The sequence below is a fragment of the Mauremys reevesii genome, linkage group 13, assembly GCF_016161935.1.
Source record: "Mauremys reevesii isolate NIE-2019 linkage group 13, ASM1616193v1, whole genome shotgun sequence".
In the NCBI taxonomy this organism is placed as follows: domain Eukaryota; kingdom Metazoa; phylum Chordata; order Testudines; family Geoemydidae; genus Mauremys; species Mauremys reevesii.
The window spans coordinates 3572748-3585748 of record NC_052635.1 but is presented as its reverse complement, the minus strand read 5'-3'; the positions used below and the strand labels follow the sequence as shown (position 1 = coordinate 3585748).

The window sequence follows — 13001 nt, the reverse complement described above, 5'->3', positions numbered from 1 at the left end:
GGAATAACAGAAACATGGTGGAACGGTAACCATGACTGGAGTACAGGTATGGAAGGGTATGTGCTGTTTAGGAAAGACCGATGCAAAGGTAAAGGTGGGGGAGTAGCATTGTATGTCAATAATGAGGTGAAATGTAATGAGATAACTAGCACTGCAATGGACAATACAGAGTCTGTTTGGGCAATGGTCACATTGGGGAAGAAAACTACCAGAGCCTCATCCAGGATAGTGATTGGGGTGTGCTATAGACCGCCAGGATCTAGCTTAGAGATGGATAGAGAGCTCTTTAATGTTTTTAAGGAGGTAAACACTAATAGGAACTGCTTGATCATGGGGGACTTTAACTTCCCGGATATAGATTGGGAAACAAATGCTAGTAATAATAATAGGGCTCAGCTTTTCCTAGACGTGATAGCTAATGAATTCCTTCATCAAGTGGTTGCTGAACCGACGAGGGGGGATGCCATTTTAGATTTGATTTTGGTGAGTAACGAGGACCTTGTTGAGGACATTGTTGTAGGGGACAACCTTGGCTCGAGTGATCATGAGCTAATTCGTTTCCAAATAAATGGGAGGATAATCAATAGTGCATCTGAGACTAGGGTGTATGATTTCAAAAGGGCTAATTTTACTAAATTAAGGCGACTAGTTAGGTAAGTGGACTGGGCTAACATATTTAGGGATCTAAGGGCAGATGACGCCTGGGGTTACTTCAAGTTGAAGTTGCAGGAGTTGTCAGAGGCATGTATCCCGAGAAGGGGGAAACGGCTCGTAGGTAGCAGTTTTAGACCGAGCTGGATGAGCAAGCGTCTTAGAGGGGTCATTAAGAAAAAGCAGAAAGCGTACCAGGAGTGGAAAATGGGAGGGATCAGCAAGGAAACCTACCTTATTGAGGTCAGAGGATGCAGGGAAGCTGTGAGAAAGGCAAAGCGACGAGTGGAGATGGATCTAGCGAAGGGGATTAAAACCAATAGCAAACGGTTTTTAGCCATATAAATAGGAAGAAAACCAAGAAAGAAGAAGTGGACCGCTTAAAACTTTAAATGGAGTAGAGATTAGGGATAATCTTGGAATGGCACAATATCTGAACGAATACTTTGCCTCGGTCTTTAATGAGGCTAATGAAGGGCTAAGGAATAGTGATAGAGGGACCGATGGGAATGAAGATATGGGGGTAGACATTACGGTAGCTGAGGTAGAAGCCAAACTGGAACAGCTTAACGGAAGTAAATCGGGGCCCGGATAATCTTCATCCTAGAATATTAAGGAATTGGCGAGGATATTGCTAGCCCGTTAGCAATAATCTTTAATAAATCCCTAAATTCGGGATTGTACCGACTGACTGGAGATTAGCTAATGTAGTTCCTATATTCAAGAAGGGGAAAAAAGTGACCCGGGAATTATAGGCCTGTTAGTCTAACATCTGTAGTATGCAAAGTCATGGAAAGAATCTTAAAAGAGAGAGTGGTTCCGGAGCATGAGGCCGATGGCAACTGGGATAGATTACAGCATGGATTTACGAAAGGTAGATCGTGCCAAACCAACTTGATCTCCTACTTAGACAGAGAAACAGATTGTATAGACAAGGCAAATGCGGTGGAACTCATATATCAGGATTTCAGTAAGGCGTTTGAAACGCTACTGCATGAAGAATTACTCGATAAATTGGAAAAGATGGCGATCGAATTGAAAATCAAGAGGTGGATAAGGAGCTGGGTAAAGGGGAGACTGCAGAGGGTAGTATTGAAGGGGAACTGTCCGGTTGGAGGGGGGTTACCAGTGGAGTTCCTCAAGGCTCGGTTTTGGGTCCGATTTTATTCAATCTATTTATTGCTGACCTGGGAACCAAGAGTAGGAGTGGGCTGATAAAGTTTGCGGATGACACCAAGTTGGGGGGTATTGTCAATTCGGAAGAGGATCGGGATATTCTCCAGGGAGATTTAGATGACCTTGTAAACTGGAGTATTAGTAACAGGATGAAATTCAATAGTGAGAAGTGTAAGGTTATGCATTTAGGGATGTCTAACAAGAACTTTAGTTATAAGCTGGGAACGCACCAGTTGGAAGTAACGGAGGAGGAGAAGGACCTAGGAGTCCTGGTTGATCGCAAGATGACTATGAGTAGGCAATGTGATGTGGCCGTTAAAGAGCTAATGCGGTCTTGGGTTGCATTAGGCGAGGTATTTCTAGTAGGGATAAGGAGGTGCTAGTCCCGTTATATAAGGCGCTGGTGAGACCTCATTTGGAGTATTGTGTGCAGTTTTGGTCTCCCATGTTTAAGAAGGATGAATTCAAACTAGAACAGGTACAAAGAAGGGCCACTAGAATGATCCGAGGAATGGAAGGCCTTTCGTATGAAAGGAGACTTGAGGAGCTCGGTTTGTTTTCCTTAACCAAAAGAAGGATGAGAGGAGATATGATTACACTCTTTAAATATATCAGAGGGATAAATACCAGGGAAGGAGAAGAATTATTTCAGCTCAGTGCTAATGTGGACACGAGGACGAACGGATATAAACTGTCAGTCAGGAAATTCAGGCTTGAAATTAGACGAAGGTTTCTAACCATCAGGGGAGTGCAATACTGGAACAGTCTACCGAGGGAAACAGTGGGGGCGAAGGACCTCCATGACTTTAAGATTAAGCTAGATAAGTTTATGGAGGGGATGGTATGATAGGATAACGGGCTTAGTCAATAGGTCAATTATGTGCCTGGTATGATATAACCTTTTCCAGAGGGTTTGGCTGGAGAGTCTTGCCCGCATGCTCGGGGTTCAGCTGACCGCCATATTTGGGGTCGGGAAGGAATTTTCCTCCAGGGAAGATTGGCTATGGCCCTGGAGGTTTTTCGCCTTCCTCCGAAGCATGGGGCAGGGTTCACTTGCTAAGGAGTGGGTGGATCGGCTTATGTGGCCTGCATCTTGCAGGAGGTCAGACTAGATGATCATAATGGTCCCTTCTGATCTTGAATTCTATGATTCTATGATTCTATGACCCATCACTGACTTTTCCCATTTTAATACTATCGCATAGTTGCAGAGACAGTGAGAATAATAGCAAATAAAGGTCCATGACGATCTTTCTGTCTGTAGTGAGGCGGCCTGGCTCCCAGCCGCACCTGAGAGGGCAGAGCCAGAACAGCCACTGCAGTGGGCGGAGCCACCACCACCTGTCCCCGCCACCCAGAAGTCAATGGGGCAGGACAGGAAGTATAAAGGCCCGGCCCCAGCGCTCAGTTGCTGCCTGGCCGCCGGAGAGGACAGACGTTACTGACCAAGCTCCTGTTGGACCGAGCCTGCCCCGAGGCCGGTACCCTGAGGAGCTGCCTGAGCGTTTCCTTGCCCTGTGTCCGGAGGAGCAGCCTGACCTATCCAGCGCTCAGCACCCCGAGGAGCCCATGGTGTGGGACCCGGCGGAGGACGCTAGAGATGAGCAGGTACCCATGGAGGGGGAGATGGGAAGTAGCCCGGGGGTAGCTGACCCCAGTCTGGCTACCGCAGATTTCGAGCCAATGTCGGTGTGTTGCGGTCAGGACCCCACCGACACAGCTGCAGACTAACTGCCGCTGTTAGGACCCCGGGCTGGGACACAGTGGAGTGGGTGGGCCTGTGTTCCCCCTGCCACCCCACTCACGGTGGCAGCCTCCCCCTCATACCAGCACTCAGGCCTAGAAGCCTGGACTTACCAGTGTTTGCTCAGCTCCTGCCTGAGGACCTGAGCCCCTGAACTATTGCTTGTTGCCCCGCCCTGACCTAGGGCCTGAGCTTTACTGACTTTGTTTGCTCAGCCCCTGCCTGGGGGTCTGAGCCTACGAACCACTGTTTGTTGCCCCGCCCTGACCTAGGGCTGGGACCTTAACTACTGTTGGTTTTGCTCAGTCCTGCCTGAGGGCCTGAGCCCGGGTACTACTATTTACTGCCTTGCCCTGAACTAGGGCTTGGACTCTGGAGATTGAATGGCCTCCTAGCCTCGCATAGTGAGGCGGCCTGGCTCCCAGCCGCACCTGAGAGGGCCGAGCCCCCACACCGGAATGTCTACACTGTCTCTACAGAGAATGATAGATATACATGCATCTGTCTCACATGGAGAGATGGGATGGATTCCCTGCTGGGGCGGCTCCCGTCCCCGGAAGCATCCGACAGGTTGGTCCCTCTGGATCCTAGGGTCCTGGGTCTGGTAGGGTTGGGGGGGCAGAGGCTCTCCGCCCGCTCCCGGCGTCTGAAGGCCCAACCCCTGCAGCACGTGGTGCTCCTGCTGGCAGGCGGGAACCGGGAGCTGCCCCAGGAAGCGGTGAGCAGGGGGCGCCCCAGCTGCGGTCCTGATGGTCCCCGATATCAGGACAGTGACTGATGTAAGGTTGGGACAGGGGACAAATCCCCTAAAATCGGGATTGTCCCGAAGGTACTGGGACGTCTGGTCACCCTAGCAGGGACCCAGACACAGGGGCGGCTCCAGGCCCCAGCCAAGCTGCCGGCGCTGGGAGGGCGGCAGGCAGGCTGTCCTGGGCCGCTTGCCTGGGGAGGGTCCGCTGGTCCCACGGCTTCAGAGAACCTCCCGAAGGCAGCCTGCCTGCCATGCTTGGGGCAGCAAAATGCCTAGAGCCACCCTGCTCAGACAGAAAGAGAGACTAGGGGGAGATGGGCGGCTCAGTGTGTTAGGGTGCTGAGTACAGCGGAGCAGGCGCTCTCTGAGCCGGCCAGAGGGACTGACTGCCGCCCCCTCAGGGAGGCAGTGAGTTTTGGGGGGGTGTTACTATAGAAATGTGGATTGTTAATCACCTCTTCTGCAGGGAGACCTCTGTACAGTGTACAAGACCCTGCCCCCATCGCCCCAAGCTGCCTTTGCTGCTTTGTGAAACGCTGTATTTCCCGGTGTGTCCCCATGTCTGTGCCTAGAGCCATTTGGCTACAAGTAGAGAATTGTATTTCCCAGCTACGTTCTGCTTGAGCCCTCGAAGGTGAATTGTGCGTGGAGAACCGGGCAGCCGCTGGATGCATCTTGAAAGGAGCTCGGGCTGTGCGTGTTTTTCCTACTCAGCTCGCTGTGTGTGTCTCTGTCTGGGGGCTCAGCGATCCCCGCTAAACTCGCCTCGCCAGGCTGCGTACAAGCTGCTCTGGTTTTGTACCAGTCCTGCCAGTCTGTGTCTGGCACAGTAATAGGTGGCGGTGCCCGCAGCTGTCAGCGAGCGCAGGCGGCTCTGGAGAGACGGGGCGTAGCCTGTGCCCCCGTTGCTGGAATTAACCCATGCCAGCCTCTGCAGCCCTTTGGCAGGAGGCTGCCGGACCCAGTGCCAACCATAACCGGCACTAGTGATGGAAAACCCGGAGACAGCACAGGTCAGGGTGAGGGTCTCTCCGGGCTTCACCACTCCTGGGCCGGACTGGACCAGCCGCACCTGGGAGAGGACACCTGAGAAAAGGAAAACAAAGCAATGAAGGAATTAGCCAGAGAGAGAGAGAGTGTGTGTGTGTGTCCCTAGTTCCCGCACTGTCCCAGAGAGACTCACAGGGGAGGGCAGGGAGCAGGGAAAGGAAAAGCAGCAGAGATTTCATTCTCGTTTTCATGCCATGAGAAAAACTCTCCAGGGAGCAGGACCGGGCAGTTCTGTGTCTGGGGAGAGACAGAGGCTCCTAGAACCAGGGGGTTGTATTTAACCAGGTGTAACTTTAGCACCCTCATGGCCAAGATGGAGTCTGCTCAGCAGGCAGCTCTGGCCAAGAGACAGCGCGGGCAGGAAGGCAGCAGGAAAATCCCTTCCACCCCCGGGGCACCTGTTCCAACCCCCGCAGAGTGAACACACCAACCCACAGGAAAAGTGCAATGGAGATAACAAAGGGAGATATTTATTTACAGAGGGAGGAGAGTAGAAAAACAAGGGGAAATATAGGGGGAGCAGTAGAACAGGGCTGCATCCAAGGCAAGGCCCCACAGGCCCAGTGGTGGCACAGTCTGACAGGACAGACACTGAGCAATGCGTCTGCACACAGAGTTCAGGAGGCCTGAGCAAAGTTCCAGTCCAGTGGTGAGTCTTGGGGGCTCCTGGTCGTCTTCGGCGCCAGTGAACTCTCCCCAGCAAACCCCTCTGGTGCCCTCTGCTGCCGCTCTCTGCAAAGCCCCCCAGAGCGACCACCTCCCCACTGAACTAGCTACAGCCTCCCTCCTTGTTCCCAGTGCAGAGTCACCAGCCCCAGTACTCACAGCCCCAGGCAGCTCTGGGCAGCCTGATCCTGGGCCCAGCTCCGGCCTGTCCTTCTCGGGCGATTCCCCCCGGCACAGGGCTCCTCCTGGCTCCTGTCCTGGGCTGTCCCTGATCGGCCGCCCTGCCTTTCCCAGGCTCCAGGCAGGTTCTCTCTGCCTCCTTTGCGAGGGCTGCGGGCTGCTGCTTCTCTCTCCCTCCCACCTCCAGAGCCACACCTGGAGTTTCTCTCCTTCTTTCTCACTCTCACGCTCCCCCTCCCCACTAGGGAAAAGAGGCCATGCTCTCTAAACCCCAAAGGGGTTGCACAGGAATTTAACCGGGGCAGGGATTTGCATGTGGGTTCCCCAGAGCGGGTACACGAGATGACGGGGGTGAGTGCTCAGTACGTGGCGATGTCCCCTTGAGGCAGAGGTGAAAGTAAGCCAGTCCGGTCCAGTCCAGTGTACCAGCAAGAGCCAGTACACCATGCCAGACCGCACCGGCTTCCCGGCGGGGAGCCCAGAGCCCTTTGAATCCTGCCCGCAGCTCCGGCAGCTGGGCTGGGGCCGGGCTGGAGCCTGAGTTAAAGGTCTCAGAGCTCCCGCTGCAGCCCAGAGGCCTTTGAATCCTGCCCATGGCTCTGGCAGCTGAGGTGGGGCCGGGATTTAAAGGGTTCAGAGCTCCCTGCAGTGGCAGGAGCTCCAGGTCCTTTAAATCCTGGCCCCAGCCTGGCAAGGCTCAGGGTTCCCCTCAGCTGCGGGAGCTCTGGGCCCTTTAAATCCCAGCTGGAGCTGGGGTGGGGATTTAAAGAGCCCGGAGCTCCGTGGTGCCCGGAGCCCTGGGCCCTTTAATTTGCCCCTGAGCCCTGGGGGCTCCCAGCCACCTCTGCAGCTGGGAGCCCCAGGTTGATTTAAAGGCTCTGGGACTCCCAGCCAGAGCTTTAGGTGAGGGACAATACCTGAGCCTGTCGGGTTCCTGTTTAAATACCAACCCCAGATCCTGGGAGCCTCAGTCTCTCCCCAGACACAGCACTGCCCGGTCCTGCCCACTGAGGTTTTAGGGAGGGCTTTAGGTGATGGACAGGACCTGAGCCTGTAACCTGAGCTAGGCAGGGGGCAGGGGAGGTCAACATCTTTGCCCGGGAAGCTAGACAAAGGCAGGGAGCCGGCTGGAGAGGGCAGGGTCAGTTTCGGTTTGGGGCTGGGGGGTGCAGTGCAGAGAATCCCAAGCTGGGAACTAAGCTCCCTGCACCCCCAGAAGGACCAGATCGAGGGGTCCTGGCTCTGCCCACAAGCTCTGCTGTAGCCTGCGTTCCTGTTGTCCAATAAACCTTCTGTTTTACTGGCTGGCTGAGAGTCACTGTGAGTCCCAGGAAGAGGGGTGCAGGGCCGGACTCCCCCACACTCCGTGACACTCTCCCAAGTAGGGGCATTGCCAGCAGATCGAGGGATGTGATCATTCCCCTCTATTCGACATTGGTGAGGCCTCATTTGGAGTACTGTGTCCAGTTTTGGGCCCCACACTACAAGAAGGATGTGGATAAATTGGAGAGAGTCCAGCGGAGGGCAACAAAAATGATTAGGGGGCTGGAGCACATGACTTATGAGGAGAGGCTGAGTGAACTGGGATTGTTTAGTCTGCGGAAGAGAAAAATTATGGGGGATTTGATAGCTGCTTTCAACTACCTGAAAGGGGGTTCCAAAGAGGATGGATCCAGACTGTTCTCAGTGGTAGCAGATGACAGAACAAGGAGTAATGGTCTCAAGTTGCAGTGGGGGAGGTTTAGGTTGGATATTAGAAAAAACTTTTTCACTCAGAGAGTGGTGAAGCACTGGAATGGGTTACCTAGGGAGGTGGTGGAATCTCCTTCCTTAGAGATTTTTAAAGTCAGGCTTGACAAAGCCCTGGCTGGGATGATTTATAGGGAATTGGTCCTGCTTTGAGCAAGGGGTGGGACTAGATACCTCCTGCGGTCCCTTCCAACCCTGATATTCTATGATTCTATGATAAGCCGAGGTCGAGCAACCAGTCGGGACAGACAAGGGGGATGGGGGGCAGGTATAAGAAACACTAAAAGCAAAAGAAACAGTGCCCCTGGTGGAAACACAACCTCACTCCCTACCCCTCCCAGGGGGTACAAAAGAGGTGGTGTGAAAGCCCCCAGACTCAGATCCCCCCAGAAGGAACATGACCATAAATTGCAAGGGGTGGGAGCAGGGGTGTGCACTGCAGGTAGAAATAAGCCTGCTAAGAAAGTGGAGGGGGACAGGGAACAACTCCGCTGGTGTTCAGAGCTGTGGATTATGCTTGCTTGGTAACCCCAAGAAACATGGCATTGCCTGCACTATGGACTCTGGCCTTCTGCCTGGTGAAGGGAAGCCCTAACAGGTAGGTTTTGTGTGTGTGTGTGTGTGTGTGTGTGTGTGTGTGTGTGTGTGTGTGTGTGTGTGTGTGTGTGTGTGTGTGTGTGTGTGTGTGTGTGTGTGTGTGTGTGTGTGTGTGTGTGATGCTGCCCCCTACTGGAAGACTTGAAAGTTACTTGGTCCTGTTTGTGAGGTGTTCTTGTCCTGTGCTGAACACAAAGGGCTGTCTTAGCCTACACAAACCAAGCACACTGACTCACACGGCCCCAGGCAAACAGTCCCACCCAGACACTGACACTAGGTCCCGAGTGACTTTGTTTCACTCTGTATTTCCACAACATTTCCCCTGCAATGTAAACAAATCGCTCTGTTTGGTCGGTGAGTTTGACGTGATTCCTGTGGCAGCTCCAAGGTAAATCGTGTTGTCATAAGTCTCACCCCCACTTAGAGCTGTTGGGTTCCAATGTGGGGACCTGCACTGGTTTCCCTCTAAACTAAAATCCTAGTTTAGATCTAGTAAAAGCTGCCACCACTCAATCAAGTACATGGATTGAGACACAGTCCTTCCCCTAAATCCTAGGGGATTCCAAGAGCCCCAAATCCATGGAGTTCTTACACCCAGGAGAAATAAACCATTCCCCCCTGCTTCCTCCTCCCTCCCTTTTCCTAGGAGAGACACCGGGATTTAACTACAGAGGGATACCTCCCCCTCCCCTTTCCCTGAGAATCCACCCAAAGAAAGATCAACCAAGTCCTTAATAGAAAAGAATTTATTAAAGAATAAAAAGAAAAGTCACTGTCTCTGTAACCAAATTGGAACAATACAGGGTCTAAATTTATCAATCTCTGGAGAGAATTCCCCCTCCCCTCTTTCTCAGTAAAAGCAATCACAGTACAGACTTAAAGAAATTCTATAGCCAAACACAAAATTGCAAATACAGAAATAAAAGTATAAGAATACTAATCCCTTGCTAATACTCACTAGCTTGAATAGAAGAATTTATTGCAGAAACCTGGGAGGACTTGATTAAGATGTCTGGACTCTCTTAATTCCCAAGAGAGACTCTCTAAGAAAACAAAGAACAGAAAAAAAAACTTCCCTCCACACGGATTTGAAAATAATCTTGTCCCTCATTGGTCCTCTGGTCAGGTGTCCACAGGTACTGCTTGTTAACCCTTTACAGGTAGACAAAACCCTTAACCCTTAACTAACTGTTTATGACACGTGTGCAGAGGGACTGGGTGGCTTCTGGGGGCAGTTTCAGAAAGAGATGTTTGTACGTGTGTGTTTCACAGTCTCTCTACTGCACGTCTCTCTCTCTCTCTCTCTCTCTCTGTGGGGCTCAACGGTCCCTGCTTCTCTGGCCTCACTCGGCTGCTTAGAAACCGCTTCCCCTTTTTGTGCCAGTCCCACTCTGCTCTGTGTCACTGTGGGGCTCTCTGGCGCAGTAATAGCTGGCGGTGTCTGCAGCTGTCAGCGAGCGGAGCTGCAGGGAGACCTGGTTCTTGGAGGTGTCTCCAGAGATGGTGGTTCGGCCTTGGAGAGACGAGGTGTAGCCTGTAGCCCCGCTATATGAGTACACATACCCCATCCACTCCAGCACTTTCCCGGGGGGCTGCCGGATCCAGTGCCAAACAGAATTCTGAGCAGAGATAGAGACCCCGGAGACAGCGCAGCTCAGGGTGAGGGTCTCTCCAGGCTTCGCCGCTCCTGGGCCGGACTGGACCAGCTGCACCTGGGAGTGGACACCTGGGGAAAGCAAAGCAGAGCAAAGAGAGAATTAGCAGCTGAACAAATCTACAGATCTGTCCCTAATTCCCCCGCTGTTCCATAGACACTCACAGGAGAGGACAGAGAGCAGGGAAAGGAAAAGCCACAGAGATTTCATTCTCCTTCTCATGCAATGAGGGACACTCCCCTGCGGGCAGGACCAGGCAGTTGTGTGTCTGGGGAGAGATTGAGGCTCCTACAACGAGGGGTTGGTATTTATACAGGAACCCCCAGGGCAGGGATTTGCATGCGGGTTCCCCAGCGGGGTATATGAGATGCCAGGGAGTGAGCGCTCAGCACGTGGCGATGTCCCCTTTACACCCCAGAGAGCCCCTGCGATCAGCTCAGCGCACATGTGATGGCAGGAGGTGGCTGGGAGGGGAGCGAAGAGGGTGCCAAGGACAGGGCCATGGGCTGGGACAGGGAATTATCTGCTGCTTTTGCCCCATGGGGCGAAGTAGCAGGGAGACCCCTAGCCAGGCAGGGTTGTCTGGTCGGGGACAGAGTCACACCCCCTTCATGTCTCCGGGTGTGACCCAGAGCCCAGTGAAACCAGGGGCCTTCCCTCCACTGGAGCAGGGGCTGCTACAGAACGTGCTGGGCAAAGAAAATAAACACCAGAATCCAGGCACAGCCGGTGTCAGCACAGAGACTCTCCTGGGAATGTGGGACGGGGAAGCAGCTGCTGCTGCAGGGAGGGAAAGGCTGGTGTTAGGCACCAGCGAGTGGCACGGCCCTGGTGAAAGGGGAGGGAACAGGGCGAGGAGAGAAGAGGCAACTTCTGGGCCTTGTGAGAACCAGGCCAGTGAGGGCCGGGCCACAGGAGTGAGACGGACCCTGGAGAAATGTAGCCCCTTTTCGTGCAGAATAGAGGGGTGGGTGATTCCTGCTTTGTGGCAGAGGGAAGGAGACGAGTGTGTGTGTGTGTGTGTGTGTGTGTGTGTGTGCGTGTGCGTGCTAACCTTTCCCGAAAGCCTGCGAGCCCCAGTCCCAGCCGTAGCCTCTATCAGTGATGGATACACCCGAGACAGCGCAGGTCAGTGGGAGGGTCTCTCTGGGCTCCACCGTCCCCAGGCTGGATTGGACCAGTCGCACCTGAGAGCGGGCACCTGGGAAAAGCAAAGCAGAGCAAAGAGGGAATTAGCCATGGAATGAATCCACGGATCTGTCCCTAATTCCCACACGTGTCCCTTAGACCCTCACAGCTGAGGGCAGACAACAGGGAAAGAAAAAGAGCCACAGAGATTTCATTCTCATTTTCATGCAATGAGGGAAACTCTGCAAGGGCAGGACTGGGCAGTTCTGTGCCTGGGGAGAGACTGGTTTCAGAGTAGCAGCCGTGTTATCCGCATGTGTGTATCCACAAAAAGAACAGGAGCCCTTGTGCCCACTGTTTGGGGGGAGGGCTAGCTCAGTGGTTCGAGCATTGACCTGCTAAACCCAGCATTGTGAGCTCAATCCTTGAGGGGGCACTTACGGATCTGGGGCAAAAATTGGTCCTGCTAGTGAAAGCAGGGGGCTGGACTCCTGCAGCAGCCCTGAAGGGAGATGCACAATAGAGGGGATGGAACAGTTTTGTCTGTAGGCGCCACCATCTCGAGTGAGACACGGTCAGTGTGTGTGTCTGTGTCACTCTTGTTCCCTACAATGCGAATGGTAAATTCCAGCACCAGAGAGGCCTGACTGTCCGTGTAGAATCCGCTTTCCCCACTACAGAGTTAAGTCAAAGCAAGTGATGTCGATGATCATAAACCTGTGTATGTTCACACCACACTCCCTGTGTGGGCGGAGCTCAGCCACAGTTGGTGCTGGGGCATCCACAGAGAGCAGTGCACCCTGGGTAGCTATCCCACTGTGCAACTCTGCTGCTAAGAGTTGTGGGAATGGATTGCAGACTGCAGTGCATCATGGGTGCCAGCTCACGTTCCCATGATGCATTTTTTCTATCCATCATTCCATGGGCTTCGCACTACATTTGGTGCCCTTTTTTCAGCAGCCCCTGTAAACTGGGCACCCGCCATCTCTGCCTGAAATCCTGGCTCCAGCCCCGCTCTGCAGTATGGGGATAAGGGCTATGAACACAGGGGCTGATCACGCTGTATTTCATGAGCTGCGAATGTGAACAGGGATTATTGTATTAGCCTCCCCCTACCCCCGCTTTACTCTCTGTCACTAGCACAGTAACACGTGGGAGCGGAGCTGCGGGCGGACCTGCTTTGTCACCACACACTGGGGAAATGTAGCACCAAGTTTTAGGTGCTTTTGGATAGAAAAACTGCTTGTGGGTGTGTGAGAGGGAAACTGATGCCCCCTACTGGACGGAATGAGTCTCACACAGACCTAGGCCAGGAGACTGACACAGGCGTCCCAAGTGATCGTTGTGTTACTGTATTGCCAGGAACCTTTCTGTGCCTGTTTCTATAATAATTTTAATGTCACAAATGTAACCCTGCAGCAGCCAGGGCCAGGTTCAATATCTAGGGGTTCCTTCCCATTGATCCAATACAGAACCAGCTCGAGCCCCCACCTAGTAACCTGGGAAATATAGACACCACCCCGGGCACCTCTAAGAGGCAATACTTCCCCTCTCGCAAGCACAGAGTGTGAGTGCAGAAAAGAAACTTTTACTGAAGTGAGGGAAGTAACTTGGCATTAATTTGGGAAAACACAAACAGGCTCATAAACATAAA

The 13001-nt window shown here is 53.1% G+C and overlaps 1 protein-coding gene across 1 annotated transcript; it reads right to left on the bottom strand.

Annotated features, from left to right (window-relative positions):
* Positions 1-5064: 5064 nt before the first annotated feature.
* Positions 5065-10478, bottom strand: LOC120380831 (immunoglobulin delta heavy chain-like). Its single transcript, XM_039498729.1, has 3 exons — positions 10384-10478; positions 9955-10290; positions 5065-5408 (listed from the first exon to the last, which is right to left on the bottom strand). The coding sequence occupies exons 1-3, from the start codon at positions 10439-10441 to the stop codon at positions 5065-5067; spliced, it is 738 nt and encodes a 245-aa protein (XP_039354663.1). The 5' UTR covers positions 10442-10478.
* Between the last annotated feature and the right edge of the window lie 2523 nt (positions 10479-13001).